General features: G+C 46.4%; 1 protein-coding gene and 1 long non-coding RNA gene across 3 annotated transcripts in view; one reads left to right on the forward strand and one right to left on the reverse strand.

Moving 5' to 3' along the window:
- Nucleotides 1-9,974, reverse strand: part of ACVR1B (activin A receptor type 1B) — a 39,253-nt gene extending 29,279 nt beyond the window's left edge. The window contains exon 1 of one of the 2 annotated variants that reach the window (XM_082212584.1): nucleotides 9,779-9,974. In XM_082212584.1, coding sequence (XP_082068710.1) covers nucleotides 9,779-9,878 — 100 coding nt within the window. In that variant the 5' untranslated portion in view covers nucleotides 9,879-9,974. The remainder of the gene's footprint in view (nucleotides 1-9,778) is intronic. The other variant, XM_082212585.1, reaches the window with a different exon arrangement.
- LOC309526674 overlaps nucleotides 1-20,979 on the forward strand; it is a 58,956-nt gene that overhangs the window by 5,303 nt on the left and 32,674 nt on the right. The gene's annotated exons all lie outside the window — the stretch shown is intronic.

The raw sequence follows: 20,979 nt of genomic DNA on the forward strand, positions 1-20,979 counted from the left end.
TGCCAATCTGATTCTACCGGAAATCAACAAGACTTGCATTTGGTGCTGAATTTTAACAGCACTGAATTCAAGCCTTGCTGCAAATAAATAATTGGGAGTGCACTCTTAAGCTGTAACATCCCAATTGTTCCTTGGCAGTCGTGGGTTTACCTGTCCTGCAAATCAAAACTACAAAATGCAAATACAAATTTTCAAGGCTGTAGCCACTATTTACAAAACAAAGAAGTTACCCAAACAATACAGATGATTACTTATGAGATCTCTAGAATTTTGTCTCATTTCATACTTCTTCAAAATCAGAATGGAGACTCATTCATAGATTGTACCCATAAATCCCCTTCAGTGCCTTGGTTTTCTCTCTCTTGCTTTCAAGAATGGTGTATTCCTATTTATCTTAAAAACATGATTCAAAATGTTATCATTCGTTTGATAATGTTGGAATGAATACACACATACACAGAGTCACAAAAAACTCTTCAATTTGTTTGATTTTTTTCTAAGTTCTTAATCATTTTCGTTCAAACCTGAATCATATGATAACCGGAGAGTGATGGCTGGTTAAAGTTGGCCAAAAATGGTCTTGTGAGTCAAATTAGGTGGTCTGGAGGACCTCATTTGTCATATAAGCTAAAGGTTCTCCACCCTTGTCTTAAATACACCAAAGGCCAGGACTTAGATGTTTTTGTACAAAATGCAAAAATGTGAAGCTTTTCCCCACTCTTCACTTGGGACTGGGCAGGATATCCTCTAAATCAAATACTGTACGTCAAATTTTTCTTACATAAGTGGTTGAGCTTTTTTCCCAGTCCAATTGTTCACTGCAATAAAGTTTCCTTGTTGGAAAAGGGCTCCCAAGTCCCTTATATTTCTAACCAACAAAAATATACATCAACTTGCTTGCCTGTGTTAAATCACTTGTCCATCAACCACACTGAACTGACTCTCCTCCAATTTACAAAAGCTTCTTTGCCAGAAGTAGTGTTTTACTTGCCAATGTTTACTGCAGGTGGATAGGGACGGCTTAAAGGCCTTCTGCAATTCCTCTTCAATATGCTCTAAGGTTGTGTCTGGCAGCTAACCTTATAACTGATTTATTTTTTAGAAGGGGGGGGGACGGGGAGTGAATATACCTCAAGTAAGAGGTACCAACTAGCAGAAGGGTTTGCATAGCTGTCCATATTTTGGATAAGTCTACTCTGGGGTTTAGGGTAAAAAGGTAAAGGTACCCCTGCCCATACGGGCCAGTCTTGCCAGACTCTAGGGTTGTGCGCTCATCTCACTCTATAGGCCAGGAGCCAGCGCTGTCCACAGACACTTCCGGGTCACATGGCCAGCGTGACAAGCTGCATCTGGCGAGCCAGCGCAGCACACGGAACGCCGTTTACCTTCCCGCTGGTAAGCGGTCCCTATTTATCTACTTGCACCCGGGGGTGCTTTCGAACTGCTAGGTTGGCAGGCGCTGGGACCGAACGACTGGAGCGCACCCCGCCGCGGGGATTCGAACCGCCGACCATGCGATCGGCAAGTCCTAGGCGCTGAGGTTTTACCCACAGCGCCACCCGCGTCCCACACTCTGGGGTTTAAAGGTACATTAATCGGCCTTTGGTATTGTTTTATTTTAAATTGTGATGCACTTTGTCATTCTCTTTATAAACCACACTTTTTATGAAATAAAAAAAAAATACTATGAAATCCTTGCTTGTCTGCAACACCTAGATAATGCAGCCCTGTTTACCAAGGTTGGTGATTTCACATGAAACAGGTACGTCAGCCTTAACACCCCAGGGCAGAAGGAAACATGGGCAGCGGGGGGCGGGGAGAGGGAGAGGGAGATTAGAAAGCAACTTGTGCAGTTCTGGTACTTCAAGTTTTGACTAGCGACGGGGAAAAAAATCTCCCCGTTTCAATAAAAGCAAAAGCAAAGTTGGTATTATTACGATTATTTCACCTTGGAGAATGTTGCATGCTCAGAATCCAACAGGTACTTAAGAGGCCAGTGGCAAGTTCTTTTCACAGAATGATTGAAAGTGCAGCTGGGAATGTTTGGGCAAGCCCAATAAAAGAAATAACTGAACAAAAGCAAAATTCAGACCAGACTTTTTCTAGCAGTTAGCTTGGAAGCAGGGTAGAGACACCATTTATAAAGTGGAACATATAATCCACTTAATTAAAACAGAATTCCTGGGTTGGACACAATAAGGTTCATGTGATCTTTATCTACATCTGTGATAAAATGTCTAAAGATGCACTGAAAGAAAGGTGTAACACAAGCTTGCTGGGAATTGTATTTCTGTCTGTTTGGCATGTCTGTGTCTGACATTCTGCTCCAAGACAGACACAGCCCCAAAAGACGCTGTTTAAACAAGCCTAGCTAAGCTTCAGAGCCTCCGAATAAAAGCTTTGTTCTTGCTCAAGAGATCTATAGAGTATGCATTTCTGCTGAAGTGAACTAGCTGACACTGATTTCATCAGACCTAACATACATCTTGCGAAGACACAAGTTCAGTGAGGGACAGAAGGCCCAGCTCAACTTTGCTTCTGCCACAAAGCAAGCTGTAGAACAAATAAAGGGCAGGATTCAACTAAGTTGTTGCGTGTGTGGAACCAAGTCCACTAGCGCAACAGTACACATATCCCACATAGCACTGCACTGAATTCCACCTTGGGGCATCTTCAAACTCAATCAATCTGCACTGAAGGGAGCTTTTCAAAATGAAGACATACTTGGTGAATATATAAACCACCCTTTGGTAGAAAACTATCAGGGATTCATATAGTTTTAAAATAGTAAATAGTAGTAAAATAGCAAAACACCAACTCAGAACTGCAATAAAATATCAGAAACAACGCTCATAGCATATTAATAGCATTTAAACAGAATGGCTAAAACTGGCCTCAAAACCATGATTGAGTACCTGGGCAAATTATTATTATTTATTTGGAGTATTTACACCCCTGCATCAAGGTTGCAAGGAACGCAGGTGGAGCTGTGGCTTAAACCACAGAGCCTAGGACTTGCCAATCAGAAGGTCAGCGGTTCGAATCCCTGTGACGGGGTGAGCTCCCGTTGCTCGGTCCCTGCTCCTGCCAACCTAGCAGTTCAAAAGCACGTCAAAGTGCAAGTAGATAAATAGGTACCGCTCCGGCGGGAAGGTAAACCGTGTTTCCGTGCGCTGCTCTGGTTTGCCAGAAGCGGCTTAGTCATACTGGACACATGACCCAGAACCTGTATGCCGGCTCCTTCGGCCAATAAAGTGAGATGAGCGCCGCAACCCCAGAGTCAGCCATGACTGGACCTAATGGTCAGGGGTCCCTTTACCTTTTTATCAAGGTTGGTGTCAAGTGAGCTTCTCTGGGGAAGACATTCCAAATATGAGCCAAATATGGAAAAATAATACACATAGCCTATTCCTGGTAACTACCAATCTAATTACAGAGGGTAGGAGGAAGTGGACTTTAGGTACTTGAATCCAAAGCTCTCTTAACACTGTTATAATCAATACAAACTGAGGCAAGGGCTCCTATTTTGGAAACTGCTCTTAGAAATCCTCTTCTGACTTTCACACTAAATGTGCAGAGGTCCTATGTGTCCAAATCACTGGGGCGGGGCTTGCATTTCTGCCCTTGTCCTCGTCTGCAGTTTGAGCCCTCATGTGTTTAGTTGAATATCTGCACCAGCATTCAAAATTCACGATACCCCACGTGCATTTTGCACCTGGCTATTGGTAACTTGCGACCAAGTGAAGATGCCTGGGTGCCAGGATGGTGTCTGACATCTTCACCATCTGGAGGTGCATACCTAGGGATTCTTGGGTCTTGACTATTTTTACACTAGCAACACACCCTGTAGAATTTTATCTATTATATTTATATATTTATATATTATATTATATTTGCACAATCAGAATGAATTTCAGAAACCAAAAAGTTGTATTGAAAAATAAAACTTTTGAGCTGTCTGGCCCCAAAATGGCAACTAGGCATTCAGTTTTGGCAACTGTACCCCTGGTTTAAGGAGTCATTTGGCACCTAGCTTATGAGAGTTTCTAACACTGATCTGCACACGCTTTCCATGTCCAAAAAATATGCTACAGCTCTGTTTCTCTTCAAATTTAGGAAGCAGTGGCTCCTTTCTTTTTGTTGGCAGGACTGCTAAGAGTGAAGAGGTAAGATAACTTTTCCTCACAATGCACAAACATACATATATAAACATAAAAACAGAATTTAAAACTTTAATGCAACCAATAATAATAAAGCGGCCAGCACAATGAAACAGAAACAGTCCAGTAAGACCATAAATATAGTAACATCAGAATAAATCAGCGCCATGAATTTCTGCATGTTTTCAAAGTCTGCTTTAAAACTGATAGGAATGGGGCTTATCTGATCTTCAGGTTGGAACAGAGTTCCACAAATGCAGGGCCACCAAGAAAGCCTTCTCCCACATGCTTGCCAACTTGATTACTCTCAAGAGGTGGGCCTGCAACCAGGGCCTCATAAGCAGGTCTCAATGTGAAAGCGGTCTGGTGTGATTGAAAGCCGTCCTTCAAGTAACTTTGTCCCAAACTATTTAGGACTTTAAAGGTAAACAACATTCCAAACTGGATCTGTGAACTCACTGGCAACTAACACACCTGATCTAATGCAATATTTCCTGATTGCTTGGCAGCAATCACAAAAATAGGAATTTACAATAACTGCAATGCTTAGTGTGTCCCGTCCCCTCCGGAGGAATAGATCCTATAAGATTGGTATGTCACATCAATCAACTAAGGTCAAATATTCCAAGAAGCTAAGAAACCACTCCTCGTTCAGCATCCCACACCAAGAATGCTTGTTTATGTGTGGCCTATTTTTTATTGCACCAGAGTGCCATCTGATAGCCAAAGAATTAGGACTCTTTGCTTTGAGGCTTGTAGGAGTCAAACTACGCAGAGAAACAGACACATATTTTAAGATTAGTTGGGAGAAGGAAGTAGCAAGTGGAGAACAGTCTTTTAAGAGTGGAAAGGCTTAAACCTTTCTTTCCCACCCATCTTTCTGTTGCTTACAGCTGCAGAGGAAAATTATGCAACATGTAGGTTGGCCCCAATGTTTTATCTCAACTAACAACAAATCTGCAGCATCTCCTGCTAAATGACACAATTTTAAAATGTGTGCACACAAGATAATGTTAAGCTACCCCAAACAGATTTGTTTTTTAGAAGTGGTTATTATTGGAATCATTAAGTGAGATATTTCCTAGACAAACATATTCAACATCAAATATCTGTATGGAGTAAAAGATAAAAGGGATTGGGAAGAAAATTCTATCCAATGAATGCAGCAGAAATTGGCATTGGGTAAGACAGTAGCTTATGAACAGGCAAGTTATTTCACTTTACTGTGTTTAAAATAACACTATAGGAATGCACTAACACACACAGAGTGATTTATGAACTATTCTTTCTTCAAGAATTAAGCATCTTTTAAAAACCTCATTTTAATTTGAATATTGACCAAATCCACACTGGCTCCATAGTACTCCTGGTTTATTCATAAATGGTCAATTCAGTAAGAAAACGTACAGCAACTAAGATTGGTTTTGAGGCTTTGATTCAAATACTTATATTATATATACAATATTGCTTTAAAGGCTTAGCAGAGGGGCCTTGAGCTGCTAACTCTCCACTTTAATTTGTTTATGTTATGCCCTCACTATTAAGTGAAAGCTCGCCTTAAGAGAAATTATCTCCTTATGGTCTGCACTTCGGGAATGCAGCTGCAGAGAAGCACTCTGGATAATATTGTAAGAGGAAATAATCTTACTCGTGGACACCCTTTAAACTGCTTGTTTGACCATAGGGCTAAAGTTTTACTTGAGGCCATTTACAAGTGCAGTTTCCACAGCGGCATGCAGATTGGGATATCAAACCAGATGGCCAAAAGTGGGAGGAAAATCTCAGGGTTCTGGCCAAGATGTGTGAAAAGAAGTTCAAGGACGGTTTTTTTGGACAGTGCACCCAATTTCCAATTAAGTGGTATCTTTCTTGGAAAGTAATAAAATATAAATTATGTTCTATTCTGAACTAAATAAATCCTTGTTCTGAGAAATATCAGCAAAGGAATCCACAACTTTTTACTTTCAAGTAACAGCTAAGCTTCTAAACATGTAGGTTTATTAATCATACAGGACACTGCATGCTCAGAAGCTACGGAAACAGCAAGCTGAATTATGTTTTCATACAAAGTAATTAGGAGGCTGTTTTATTCTTATGTAAAAATACATATAGAGAACAAGTGAAAGCTACTGAAAATGAACCTTATTACCAGAGCACAGAAAGCATGTTATGCTTACTTAAAGAGACACCAATTACCACAGTTAAGCTTCAAGCAGTTCATGCTGTTTACTATTATCCTTTTAAAATTGGCTTTCACCCACCCCTTTCTCTTGCAACTTGGCAAAATTGGTTCCTTGCACACACCTTTTCACAAACATCAGTTTTTATTTGCACATTTGTCCTTGCCCATAAAACCATGCTGCATACACACCTCACTGAGGAATCCTATTAATAAAAACGCACATTGCAGCATTTGCTGAAAACAATTGCTGTCAACCAAAACAAAGCATCAAAGACTATGGAAGTCAATTTCCCCATTCCTATTTATTTTTTCAACAGGCATGAGTTTGAAGGAAACCAATAAGAACTTTTCAGAGCAGAGTGAAGTGTGACATGAATGGAGAGGCTCAGTCTTCAGTAGGCTTCACATACAAAGTTAATCTGCTCCCTAATAATTTCACATTTAACAGTTAAATAAGCACCCACTAGCCCTTCTGAAATCCAATTTCACCTTATGCTGGCAATCTGGATATTTTTAAAAATTGGTTTGAACAACCGAAAGCTGGAACAAATGAATTGAGAACTAAACTAAGAGATGGAGGATTAAAAAGAACAAAATATCACAACAATGCTATGAAGCAATATTATTACTGTCAATTTCATTGGATTCTCATTTGTTAGTTCCTGTATCATGTACAGTAGTCAGAACATCCAAGCACCCATACTGTATATGTTCTCATAATTTTTAAGTTTTTCTCAACACACAAAACTTAGCTAAATAAAATTACTGGAAAGAAGCAAATGAGATTTGTAGCCCGATCCTAGGCATGTTTACTTAGGACTGGCATACTGGTGTGAAGAGTTCAGTGGAGCTACTATCTGCTTAGCTGTGCATAGGACTGCAGCATTAGGGTGAAATTAAGCATGCTATTGACTGACTGACTGACTGACTGACTGATTGATTTTTATCTCCTGTTGTTATTTTTGATGCTGCCATTTTCTACTGTTCTTACTGTCTGGTTCAGACATTTTCGGATTTTCTATTTTTTTTTAATTGTTAGCAGCTTATTTGTTAGCAAAAATTTGCCCATTTGTTAAGTTCTAATAATGGAATTGTTTTAGAATTGCGGCTCTCCTCTACACTGGGCTGTAATGTGAACCTTGTAGCATATCCTTTTAAAAAAACTTTAATTTAAGGGAAAGCGAGTTCACAAGAGTTCAATGCTAAAAAGCAAATGTTAATTAATCAGAAAAGGGAGCAGGGCTTTAGATAAAACTGATGGGAACACCTGATAGCAGAACCCCTTTAAAGCTGTGTTCTTTCCAATGGCAAACAACAACCTTCAGAAACCATGGCAATACACCCCTTAAAAAAAAAGAGATTAAGCCACACAGCCTTGGACACCATCATTCAGGAACGTGGTAAGATTGTATTTATCCCTCTGCAAACTTATACTTCAGAGATAACATGCTGCCACCTATCCCTATATGTTGATCTTTTTTACATCCTCCTTTGAAGCACCCATTTTATATCTTTGTACCAGAATAAGCCCAGCTCTGCAAATGTCCTGGGGAATAATCTTGCTACCAGTGTTCTCCAAATTCAAAATTTCCAATTAGCTGAATGAGGCATTGCCAGACTCTGTCCTCCCTCTTCCAAGAAACTGAGATATCTTGCCACAGCAACTATCTGGCAGAAGAAACCATCTGGATACACGTGTTCCTTATTCACAACAAATTCTTGTACCCAGAAGACTTTCTGGAAGTGCCCAAAGGGAAGGGCAATGATATCTAAGCTGACTTTGCCATATAGTAAACTGACTGAGTAGCTTGATGATTTATTTAGTACATTTATATCCTGTTTTTCCCCATCACAGAATCCAAGACAGCAGCACACACACAACTCCCAGAAGTTCTCCCATCTGGGCACTGACGCTGACCTGGTTGGTTTCAGCTAGGTGGCTGCCTCAGGTACCCTCAGTTCATGACCTGGGATATCCAGGTCATCAAAGAGATCCATAACAAGAAATGATTGAGAACTGGCCAACTTATGACAAGCTGATTGGTTCTACATGTGGCCACATCACCTTTAACTAGTTACCCATGTGGCAAAAATCACTCACAGCGCATTCCAACATTTCAAAGTGGAATTGGCTTTTCAGGGTCTTGAACAAAACTCTGGGTTGTCCTGAGATGCATCAATATATAAACAGACTAGCTGTCTAGTGGCATACAATGCTTAGCCCTACCTGATCAAAAGCTTTGTTAAGAAACAAGACCTTCTCAAGGCTGATGCCCCACACCTCCCTTTGCAATACATTAACAAACAGGTCTGCAAATAAGGAACTGGTTTTTGACTGGCTCCTTATGTGATGATGTCTTTGTTAAGACAGCAAGGGGGACTCTCGAGTCATCAGGCCTGAGGACACTTCATGGTGAAACCAAAACATTCTCAGAGGCAGGCTATTTGGGGTGAACTGGAACTCCACTGTGGGCCGATAGTGGGCTTTAAGTCTCATACCATGCCTCCTTTTTTAATGTTAAAATTCTGGAGTTCTACATACTTGTTGACACAATTAACAACCATCACGCCAGCCTATTGATTAAAAACATGTTTTTGAAAATCATTCCTCGCCAAGTCTGATCTGCAGAGGGGTTGGCAGAAGCAAGGAGCCTGAACAGGGATTGGGTTCATGTGACCTCCATTACACTCCCCCCCCCCAAATACACACAAACACACACACGAGAAAGGCATCACAGATCCGCAAGGCCCCTAAAAAGAAACACAACCCTCCCTCCACCCCTCGAGGAAATCAGGTGTTCCTCCAGTTGGCCATTGTCTCTCTTGACGAATCGGGCTCCAGATTTCGATGCCAGCCACCCGTCCCCCTAGATCAGGGCTGGGTAGATCTCTGCCAGTGTTTTTACGGTGGTTGTAGATCGCAGCCTCTTGGAAGTCGCACAGCCCTGCCCTAGATGCTTCACAATTATTTTTATTTTATAATTATTTTCATTTTTTCAGACCTCCCACCCCATATCCCACCCCCCAGCCTGCACCTCGCAACCCAAACCCCAACCCAACCCCCCAGCTCTGCTAAGGCACGGCAGCCCCTCAGCAAGCAGCCCCCCAACCCTCGCGTCCCACGGCTGCTGGGAGCGAAGGATCAAAGGCAGGGTTTCTATGGAGGGTCCGCAGACCCCCCCCTCCCTATAATCTGACAGCTTGAGTGGATTTCTCGGTGGATTTCTCTCTCACACACAGACAGATCCCCACCCCTCAGGGATGGGGACCCCGCCTCTCCACCCGAGAGGCCCTTCCTCCCCAACCCCGCGACGCCTCCGCTCTCCGCTCCTCGCCCCAATATTTACACGCCCCACCCCGAGCTGAAGCCGCCGCCGCCATGTTGGATGAGGTCCCTTACTTCTTCTTCTTCCTCTTCCTCCTCCTCCCCTCTTACCTTGGGCCCCGCGGTGGCCCCCGAGAACCAGTAGGACGAGCAGCACCAGCAGCGTCTTGGGCCCCACGGGCCGCGGGCGGCGAGCCGGACCGCCCGCCATGGCGACGGCCTCGCGGCAGGAGCTGAGGCGCAACCGGCAACAGCCTCGCTTTCGCCCTCAGCTCGCGCGGGGCGAGAGAGGCGCGAGAGGCGGCGGCGGCGGCGCGAGCGCGAGACGAGGCAGACAGCAGAGCGGCAGCGGCGGCGGCGCCTCAGCAGCTAGGGGAGGGCGGGGTGTGCGCATGCGCGGGAGGGAGAGTGCGCGGAGATAGGGCGAGAGAGGCGGCGAGGGGCTTAAAGGGGAAGCGGCCCTTTGTTAAAGGAGAGCGGAGTCGGGGAGGGAAAGGCGGAGGGAGACAAAGGGGAGCGAGTGTGTTTGTGGGCAGGAGCTTGAATAAAATATTGGGGGGGGGGGCGGACAGGTAAGCCCCACCCCGCATAATCGATCGCATGATTTTGCGGTGCGCGCACACTATTTGTTTTTTTTTAAATATTTTTTTATTCATTTTGACATATAAATGATAATACATACCACAAAACTTCATCACTTATATAATCATTTTTTTTGGACTTCCATCAGCACCTCTGATGATCCACCGTTTTGACCCCTTCTTATGCATTTCTTAAATTCATATTGCCTTTAACTATTTGAACTAACCGTACTCCCCCCTTATCCATTTTTGCAATAATTCCAATAATACTCCTTACAAAACTTCTTGCAAACCTACAAACGTAGTCTGATCATCACAAATACTTTTCAGATAGTTTGTAAATTTACTCCAGTCTTCTGTGAATTTCTGGTCCTGCCAGTTTCAAATCCTTCCTGATAGTTTGTCCAATTCTGCATAGTCCATTAGTTTCGTCCTCCATTCTTTCGTCGGTAGTTCTTCTTGCTTCCATTTTTGGGCCAATAACATTATTGCTGCTTGCACACACTATTTGAATGGCAATGCCCATCAGCTTTGACCTGGGTTGAGAGAAAGCCTGGTATATATAAAAAACCACATTTCTCTAGCTAGATTTTTCTAGTACAAGGAAACACTTCTTCAAGAGGGTAACACAAAAGCACACACTCAAGTACATTTGAATCAAGTAATTGTTACATTTGAAGCTCAACATCAAGAAAACGAAGATCATGTCCACTGGTCCCATCACCTTCTGGCAAATGGAAGGGGAAGAAAAGGAGGCAGTGAGAGATTTTACTTTCTTGGGCTCCATGATCACCGCAGATGGTGACAGCAGTCACGAAATTAAAAGACGCCTGCTTCTTGGGAGAAAAGCAATGACAAACCTAGGCAGTGTCTTCAAAAGCAGAGACATCACCTTGCCAACAAAGGTCCGTCTAGTTCAAGCTATGGTTTTCCCAGTAGTGATGTATGGAAGTGAGAGCTGGACCATAAAGAAGGCTGATCGCTGAAGAATTGATGCTTTTGAATTATGGTGCTGGAGGAGACTCTTGAGAGTCCCATGGACGGCAAAAAGATCAAACCTATCCATTCTTAAGGAAATCAGCCATGAGTGCTCACTGGAAGGACAGATCCTGAGGCCGAGGCTCCAATACTTTGGCCACCTCATGAGAAGAGAAGACTCCCTGGAAAAGACCCTGATGTTGGGAAAGATGGAGGGCACAAGGAGAAGGGGACGACAGAGGACAAGATGGTTAGACAGTGTCCTCGAAGCTACCAGCATGAGTTTGACCAAACTGCGGGAGGCAGTGGAAGACAGGAGTGCCTGGCGTGCTCTGGTCCAGGGGGTCACAAAGAGTCGGACACCACCATGCTGGTAGTATAAAGGTAAAGGGACCCCTGACCGTTAGGTCCAGTCGTGGCCAACTCTGGGGTTGCGGTGCTCATCTCGCTTTACTGACCAAGGGTGTACAGCTTCCGGGTCATGTGGCCAGTGTGACTAAGCCACTTCTGGCGAACCAGAGCAGCCCACGGAAATGCCGTTTGCCTTCCCGCCGGAGCGGTACCTACTCTCACTGGTGTGCTTTCGAACTGCTAGGTTGGCAGGAGCAGGGACAGAGCGACGGGAGCTCACTCCATCGCGGGGATTCGAACCGCCGACCTTCTGATCGGCAAGTCCTAGGCTCTATGGTTTAACCCACAGCACCACCTGCATCCCTGCTGGTAGTATAGGATTCAAAATTAAAAGGTGTCTGGTTGCAACAGAAAGTCAAAGCGCCATTCCTCCCTTTTCTAGCTACGGTACACGCACACACTGTGCTACTGGTCCCTTGGGGACCGTGTGTACTATTGGAGCAGTTGCATTCCAGACTTAAAAGAAAATCCCCATCTTAAATTCTCTCTGAAGGCTCAGCTCATGATTCACTTGCGGAATTCCTCGTCTGCCTGTGTTCGTACGCAGAGTTACACCAGGCCTCTCTGGAGCTTAAGGAGCAGAGATTGTGTCCAGCTGCAGCAGCCTTGCCAAGAGATGCACAAAGAGTGCAAATAAGGGATCGCTGGAAAATGAGAAATCTCCCTGGAATGAACGGAGGAGGAAGCGTTTCAGAGAGAAGTTGGCAATACTTCATCGAAACGAATTTGTTCCCTGTCCCTCCGCTGTTGTCACAGAAAAACATTTGTCCGTAGCTACAGTGCTTTGCTGGCTCAGCATATAGGCAAAGAGGAGATAAGCTAAATGAGTGGTCCACAAGGGGGGACATAGGCTTCCCTAAAGAAGCTGTATGGGCAATACCAGAGTTTCCCTCTTACCCAGCGTAGGGGAACCTGTGGCCCTGCGGTGATGCTGTATCACATTCAGCACACTGGCTGGGACTCATGAGAGATGAAGCCTGGAGGGCCGCACGGTGGGGTCTTTAGCATATGCGCCGCTGAGATGTAAAGATCCACCCAGCGCCCCCAAATTTAGTTTAGCCCCCAAATTAACTTTCATTATGCTTATGTCAAAGGGACACGGGTGGCGCTGTGGGTTAAACCACAGAGCCTAGGACTTGCCGATCAGAAGGTCAGCGGTTCAAATACCTGCGACGGGGTGAGCTCCCATTGCTTGGTCCCTGCTCCTGCCAACCTAGCAGTTCGAAAGCATGTCAAAGTGCAAGTAGATCAATAGGTACCACTCCGGCGGGAAGGTAAATGGCATTTCCGTGCGCTGCTCTGGTTCGCCAGAAGTGGCTTAGTCATGCTGGCCACATGACCCGGAAGCTGTATGCCGGCTCCCTCAGCCAATAAAGCAAGATGAGCGCCGCAACCCCAGAGTCAGCCAGCACTAGACCTAATGGTCAGGGGGCCCTTTACCTTTACTTATGCTTATGTCAGACACCATGCAACATAATATTTTGATGCAAGAGTTCACGTGCACAGCACAGTTGAGAATGACAAGTGCCGCCATTGTGAGTGACAAGCACCGCCAGCTTTGGTAAATGAGCGCACAAAGTTGAAAGTCATTTAGTGGAACAGTAGGTATACATTTTAGTAATACCTAGGTATATATGTATTTTGTTTTTCTAGCTTGATCAAAATTATTTATTATTTCATAACAGGTAGATAGTTAAGAGCTTAGGTGGCTTCAGCGGTGGGCACCTGGCGCCCCCCAGAATTTGGCGCCCGGGTGCCCCGCACCCTTGCACCCCCGGGTAAAGACGGCCCCGGGGCCACAGCTTAGTCAGCCCAGCTGTAAGCCTTCCCATTGGGTGTTAACCCAGAGTAACTTAGCCCTAGCTCTGTCTGATTCTTATTTTTATTGTTAATTCTGTTCCAGCACCAGTGTAATGGTCCTTTATGAGTTAAGACAGGTGTCAGCAACCTTTTTCAGCTGTGGGCTGGTCCGCCGTCCGCCAGACCATGTGAGGGACCGGACTATATTTTAGGGGAAAATAACGAATGAATTCCTATGCCCCACAAATAACCCAGAGATGTATTTTAAATAAAAGGACACATTCTACTCATGTAAAAACACGCTGATTCCTGGACTGTCCGCGGGCCGGATTGAGAAGGCGATTGGGCTGCATCCAGCCTTCGGGCCTTAGGTTGCCCACCCCTGAGTTAAGATAAGCAAAGCTACTGGTCCTTGCCCCGAGGAGCTTGCATCCTAAGCATCAAATGATTGCTGTGGGGTTGCTTTGCTTGTTTGTCTAGCGGGAGGCTGATTATGACCACACTGAAGATGCTATGTTAGCTGTTTGATGCAGACCACTAGGACATTTTAGGGAGGGGGAGGCAGTGGTGTAGCGTGGGGGTGCAGGGGGGGCCGGCCGCACCGGGCGCAACATCTGGGGGTTAGGGGACGCAAATCCACAGGTTAGGGGGCGCAAATTACTTGCCTTGCCCCGGGTGCTGACAACCCACGCTACGCCACTGGGGGGAGGTATGAAATGTTGAGACAGCCAGAGTGATGGAGGACAGTTGTACATGCAGAGGCGCAAGGAGAAGAATACCATTGATGGGAGGCATCGTTGCCCCTGCACAGGACTCTGGTATCAACAGGGTTTAGGGAAACATAATGTATACCTTCTTTGCTTTACGTTCCATTCATGCAGGCCCTTCTCCTTACAAGCCTATGGAAATATAGGTGTCTTCTTGCTTACTTGGGGGTTACGTTCCCAAGTACTGCACATCTACCTATAGTGGGAATACCAAAACCTCCGCCCCAAATCCACAAAATTCCACCACAGTCACTCCCTCCAAACCTCCTTTTCCAAACTCCGATTCTCCACAGGCATCAACATTCGGTGCAAAGGCTGATGGGATTGCAGTTGCAAAGGCTCCTGGCATTTTACTGCTCTTTCTATGCCGTTTTTGCACTATTCCTACTCTTTTCAGGCTGGTATTTTTTGCTGTTTTGCGCCTTTTGGCCATTTAAATAGATTGATTTAATCCTTTCTCGGCACTGTGCGGTTGTGCACTAGTCAAGCGTGCGTTAAGTGGGGAGACTCCCGTACATCCATCCTGCTGTGGTGGGGAACCTCAGCCCAGTGGGCTGAATGTGGCCCTCCAGGACTCTGTCTGGCCCTTGGAAGTTTCCCCAGGCCACCCCCCCTCACTGGCCCTATTTTGCACCCTGAGTGTCCTTGAAGTCTGATGATGCTACGCTCTCACTTGCCTGCATGGAGCAGAGAGACAGATGTGCAATTGTGTGTAGAATCTAGCAGAGATAAAAATAAAAATTACAGTTGTTACCCCATTCGCTTTTGCCTCTGGGTCCTTCCCATCATGGGCATGTGGTTCCTCAGACACTTTCAGTTCCCTCAAACACGCTAATAAGACTTCATAGTCCTCTATCCTAGCCTACCAGCTCCCTTTCAGTTCATTTTCTGTGTGAGATAGCTGCCTTCTCTCAAAGTAACAAGCTGTCTTGTGAGAAGATACATCCAGTGGCGTAGCGTGTGGGGTGCCAGGGGTGCCGGCCGCACCGGGCGCAACATCTGGGGGGGGCGCGCTCGCTGCCTCCGGAGTCGCCGAAGAGCCTCGGGCGCAGGCTGTAGCGGAGCCGCATGTCTCGCAGAACCGCCGAGCTGTGCGCGCGTCCGGGCTGAAGGCGCCCGGCAGGCAGCGGCTCTCAGCGCTCTCAGCGGAGGATGCGCCAGGCAGCCCCTCCTCACAGCCCCGCCTCCGCCGCTGCTGCTGCAGCTGCTGGGCAGTTGCATTTTCCTCGCCTCTCTGCCCCCCTCCTCCTCCGGGCAAGCGGCGTCGTTTGGGCGGCAGCGCCAGCGGCAACTCGCGGGTTGGGGGGGGTGCAAATTACTTGCCTTGCCCCGGGTTAGGGGGCGCAAATTACTTGCGTTGCCCCGGGTGCTGAGAACTCACGCTACGCCGCTGGATACATCAGCCCCTCCAAAATATTTAATACACACCGAAACCCTTTACATGCTTTAATTGGATCATATATTTTGGATTTTCCAAGGTAGGAAACCTCTGTTGAGGTTGAGAGGGGGGATACAAGTCTATTCCAGAAGGAACTGCAGGTTTAGTTGTGTTTTACTCCTCCCCTCCAAAATATTTTTTATAAAGGGGGAAAAAAACATGTTTTCCAAATCTGTTTTTAAAGTTTGGCTTATGGAATTGAATATCTAATAGGTCACTTCCATTTTGTGTACTTCTTAATGTTTTGCAACATTACTGGAATCAGTGACAGGGGGAGGGGGGAAAGCACATATTCCAGGAAATGTCATTGCACCATCTGGACTTTTATCAGAAAATCAAACCAAGGAGTCATTTCAACAAAAAATTTGGCCTAAGTTATTATGTCGTCTCCATCTGCTTTCCCACCCTTCTTCTTCTGGCTATGTTTGCTTCTGTTATCAGCAGGAAACTCCTAGATTCTAGAAGAAGTGAATTGGCTGATAAGCGCCTGGGTGATGCAGGGCATGTGAGTTCATGGGCTGTTCTGCTTCAAACAATGGCTTTGGCATTTCCAGTGGCTGCAAATGTGATGTGCGTACATTTGAAGCTGTATATTGTGGTGCTGTGGTCTAAACCACAGAGCCTAGGGCTGGCCGATCAGAAGGTCGGCAGTTTGAATCCCCATGTCAGGGTGAGCTCCCGTTGCTCGGTCCCTGCTCCTGCCCACCTAGCAGTTCGAAAGCACGTCAAAGTGCAAGTAAATAAACAGGCAGGAAGATAAACGGCGTTTCCGTGTGCTGCTCTGGTTCGCCAGAAGCAGCTTAGTCATGCTGGCCACATGACTTGGGAGCTGTCTGCGGACAAACGCCGGCTCCCTCAACCTATAGAGCGAGATGAGCGCTGCAACCCCATAGTTGTCTGCCACTGGACCTAATGGTCAGGGGTACCTTTACCTTTACCGGGGGGGGGGGAGTAATAAAGTCAGGTGTTGTACAGGTGTGTTTCCCCACCCACCTGTCAAAATTGGCACATGACTGTGCACGGAGGGGGGGGGATGGATGGATGGACGGACAGACAGAGACTAAGCAGGATTAAACCCCCTGCCCACCAGCTAATAAGCAAGGAGCTCCGTCCTTCTGTCTGCAGAGATTGGCGGCACATGCAACCTGTCTAGTCATGTCTCCACCTGATCTCAGGTGTGACGGTAATTGGCTGTAGTATGGGGAAAGGGAGGGACGCGGGTGGCACTGTGGCTTAAACCACAGAGCCTAGGACTTGCCGATCAGAAGGTCGATGGTTCGAATCCGCGTGACAGGGTGAGCTCCTGTTCCTTGCTCCCTGCTCCTGCCAACCTAGCAGTTCGAAAGCACGTCAAAGTGCAAGTAAATAAATAGGTACCGCTCTGGTGGGAAGGTAAACGGCGTTTCTGTGTGCTGCTCTGGTTCGCCAGAAGCGGCTTAGTCATGCTGGCCACATGACCTGGAAGCTGTATGCTGGCTCCCTCAGCCAGTACAGTGAGATGAGCGCCCCAACCCCAGAGTCGGTCACGACTGGACCTAGTGGTCAGGGGTCCAGTCATGGATGACTCTGGGGTTGTGGCGCTCATCTCGCTTTATTGGCCGAAGGAGCCGGCGTACAGCTTCCGGGTCATGTGGCCAGCATGACTAAGCCGCTTCTGGAGAACCAGAGCAGCGCACGGAAATGCCGTATAACCTTCCCGCTGGAGCGGTACCTATTTATCTACTTGCACTTTGACGTGATTTCGAACTGCTAGCTTGGCAGGAGAAGGGACTGAGCAATGGGAGCTCACCCCGTCGCGGGGATTTGAACCGCGGACCTTCTGATTGGCAAGTCCTAGGCTCTGTGGTTTAACCCACAGTGCCACCCGCGTCCTCAGGTGGAATCTAGACACATATTAAAAAATGTTGTGAAAATGCTTTTTTAAAAAAAAAAACCAACAACAACATTGTGAAAAATATATTGAATTTGTCATGGCTCACCATTGCTATCTAGTGTCACATTTGTATAATTCACTTCACAGCACACTTAAAACGTTTTATAATAAGACAGCAGGGTCTGTTACTGATTTTGCTGATTTGATGTAAGCCACAATTTAGCACACTTCTGGTAGTATGGGCATCAGTAGATATGGAGACAAGAGGTCTTTTCCAGCACATAGACCCCTGGAAGTTTGGGTCCAGTCAAAAGTGACTATGGGGTTGCAATGCTAATCTCACTTCAGGTTGAGGGAGCCGGCGTTTGTCCACAGACAGCTTTCCATGTCATGTGGCCAGCATAACTAAACTGCTTCTGGCGCAACGAAACACCTTGATGGAAATCAGAGCGCACGGAAACACTGTTTACCTTCCCACCACAGCGGTGCCTATTTATCTACTCATGCTGGTGTGCTTTCAAACTGCTAGGTGGGCAGGAGCTGGGGCAGGGCAACGGGAACTCACCCCATCATGGGGATTCGAACCAACAACCTTCCGATCAGCAAGCCCAAGAGGCTCAGTGGTTTAGATCACAGCCCCACCAGGTTTATTACACTCACGTTATTGATGTGCATCTGCATGCTTCTGATTAAAATTAATATGCAGCAGAGCTGCTGTACCAATGGGGTATGGGGGAGGGGATATCTTTGCTAGCAACTTGTTGTTGTTGTTGTTGTTTAGTCGTTTAGTCGTGTCCAACTCTTTGTGACCCCCTGGACCAGAGCACGCCAGGCACTCCTGTCTTCCACTGCCTCCCGCAGTTTGGTCAAACTCATGCTGGTAGCTTTGAGAACACTGTCCAACCATCTCGTCTTCTGTCATCCCCTTCTCCTTGTGCCCTCCATCTTTCCCAACATCAGGGTCTTTTCCAGGGAGTCTTCTCTTCTCATGAGGTGGCCAAAGTATTGGAGTCTCAGCTTCAGGATCTGTCCTTCCAGTGAGCACTCAGGGCTGATTTCCTTCAGAATGGAGAGGCTTGATCTTCTTGCAGTCCATGGGACTCTCAAGAGTCTCCTCCAGCACCATGATTCAAAAGCATTGATTCTTCGGCGATCAGCCTTCTTTATGGTCCAGCTCTCACTTCCATACATCACTACTGGGAAAACCATAGCTTTAACTATACGGACCTTTGTTGGCAAGGTGATGTCTCTGCTTTTTAAGATGCTGTCTAGGTTTGTCATTGCTTTTCTCCCAAGAAACAGGCATCTTTTAAGCTAGCAACTAGAATGGGATAAATGCTTGGGAGGAGAAGGAACACCATGACATACCATCTAAATGTCCTTAAGTTTATCAGTTTGCTAACTTGTGGCTCAGCTTAACCTCCACTTTTGGAGCTGGAGCCCTTAATGTGCAAATATTTGTTCACCCACCACTTGATAAAAGCATCCAGCCATAACCACAGGGAACTCAGAACTTCCTAGGCAAATAAATTGTGGAGCCAGCCATAATATTTCGGATGCACATACAGCCTTGATAGCTAACTGGTTGCTGATTGCAAACTATTGCAGCTCTTTGAGCTCTTAGGAACATAGGAAGCTGTTTTATAAGGAGTCATGCTAATGCTCTGCATGAGAGACTGGAGTTTAGTATTACAGGGGTAGCAGTGTGTTGCTCTCTAAATGTTGCTGGACTACAACTCCCATCATCTCTGACCATGCTGGCTGGGGCTGATGGGAGTTTGCAGCAGCTCTCCAGAGTGGTAGGCAGGAGTCTTTCTGTTCCCTACCTGGAGATGCTGTGGATTGAATGTAGCATCTTCGGCATGCAAGGCCCTTTTCCAGTGGTGTAGCATGGGTTGCCAGTGCCCGGGACGGGGCAAGTGTTGGAGCTCCCAGTGGACTGGGCAGCTGGGGTATTCAGAAGCATTACTGACTGACCATGGAGGCAGAGCATAGCCATCATAGCTAGTAGCCATTGATGATCTTATCTCCCATGAATTTGTCTAGTCCTCTTTGGGACCCATCAAAGTTAGTGGCCATCCTGCAGGAGCGAGCCCCTTAATTTAGCAACGCTATTCCCACCCTGGTTACGCTTGGAGGCTGAAATTTTCCCCAGTCTTGAGCCCCACTTGTGTTCCAGGCTGCACTTGCAGTTTACATGCTCACAGGTTGTCCCATTCATTTCTATGGAGAAAGCAAACCCGCTTTTCTTTATGCATGTGGACCGGATGCAGAAATCTCGGTGAGCCCTGGAGCCCTCACTCACACCGGGACTGAAGCATGAGCCAGCAGATTCCAAGCGTAAGGATTTAGGAGCCGATGCCATTTTACACGGGGCACACTCACTCAACAATTGGGAAACGCTTGTCTACGAGCGCTCCAATTGGAGAACAGCCTTTACCAAAGATGTTATGGGTTCTGAAGACACTCGAACTCAGGACAAAAGGGAGAAATGTGCTAAGAGGAAGGCACATTTGGCAAATCCATACCGTGATCAACTCCTGCCCAGAAACCAATGTCCCCCACTGTGGAAGGACGTGTGGATCCAGAATTGGCCTCCACAGGCATTTACGGACTCATTGTTAAAACCATGTTTATGGAAGACAATCTTAGCCGGCTACGAGGGATCACCAAAGAAGAAGAAGAAGAAGAAGAAGACAACACACAGGGCAGAGTAAAAAGGTAAAGGGTAAAGGGACCCCTGACCATTAGGTCCAGCTGTGGCCAACTCTGGGGTTGTGGCGCTCATCTCGTTTTACTGGCCGAGGGAGCCGGAGTACAGCTTCTGGGTCATGTGGCCAGCATGACTAAGCTGCTTCTGTCAAACCAGAGCAGTGCACGGAAACGCTGTTTACCTTCCCGCAGGAGTAGTACCTATTTATCTACTTGCACTTTGACGTGCTTTCGAACTGCTAGGTTGGCAGGAGCAGGGACCGAGCAATGGGAGCTCACTCCGTCGCAGGGATTCGAACTGCTGACCTTCTGATCGGCAAGTCCTAGGCTCTGTGGTTTAACCCACAGCGCTGAGTCCTTGGTGGTTATATCTGCACAATAGGCATAAATGTCAAAACTTGTTTGCACATTTCACATTTTTAGGTGTATACTTTGATTACACACACACGCACATGGGTGCCAGCTTGAATAAAATGGGGGGACAGGTAAGCCGTACCCCACGTAATCAATCACAAGACACAGCGCATGTACACTATTTGAATGGCAGTGCTCATCAACTTGTGGGGGGCCTGTCCCCTCCTATGCACACACATGCACATATCCGTGTAAGAATATATTGCATGAAAAGTGGCACATCATTTCCAAGAGTCAGTGAACCTAACTTTGATGTGTCACAGTAAGGTAAAGGTAATGGGACCCCTGACCATTAGGTCCAGTCGTGGCCGACTCTGGGGTTGCGGTGCTCATCTCGC

The sequence above is a fragment of the Podarcis vaucheri genome (genome assembly GCF_965113315.1).
Source record: "Podarcis vaucheri genome assembly, chromosome: 2".
NCBI classification, from domain to species: Eukaryota; Metazoa; Chordata; class Lepidosauria; order Squamata; family Lacertidae; genus Podarcis; species Podarcis vaucheri.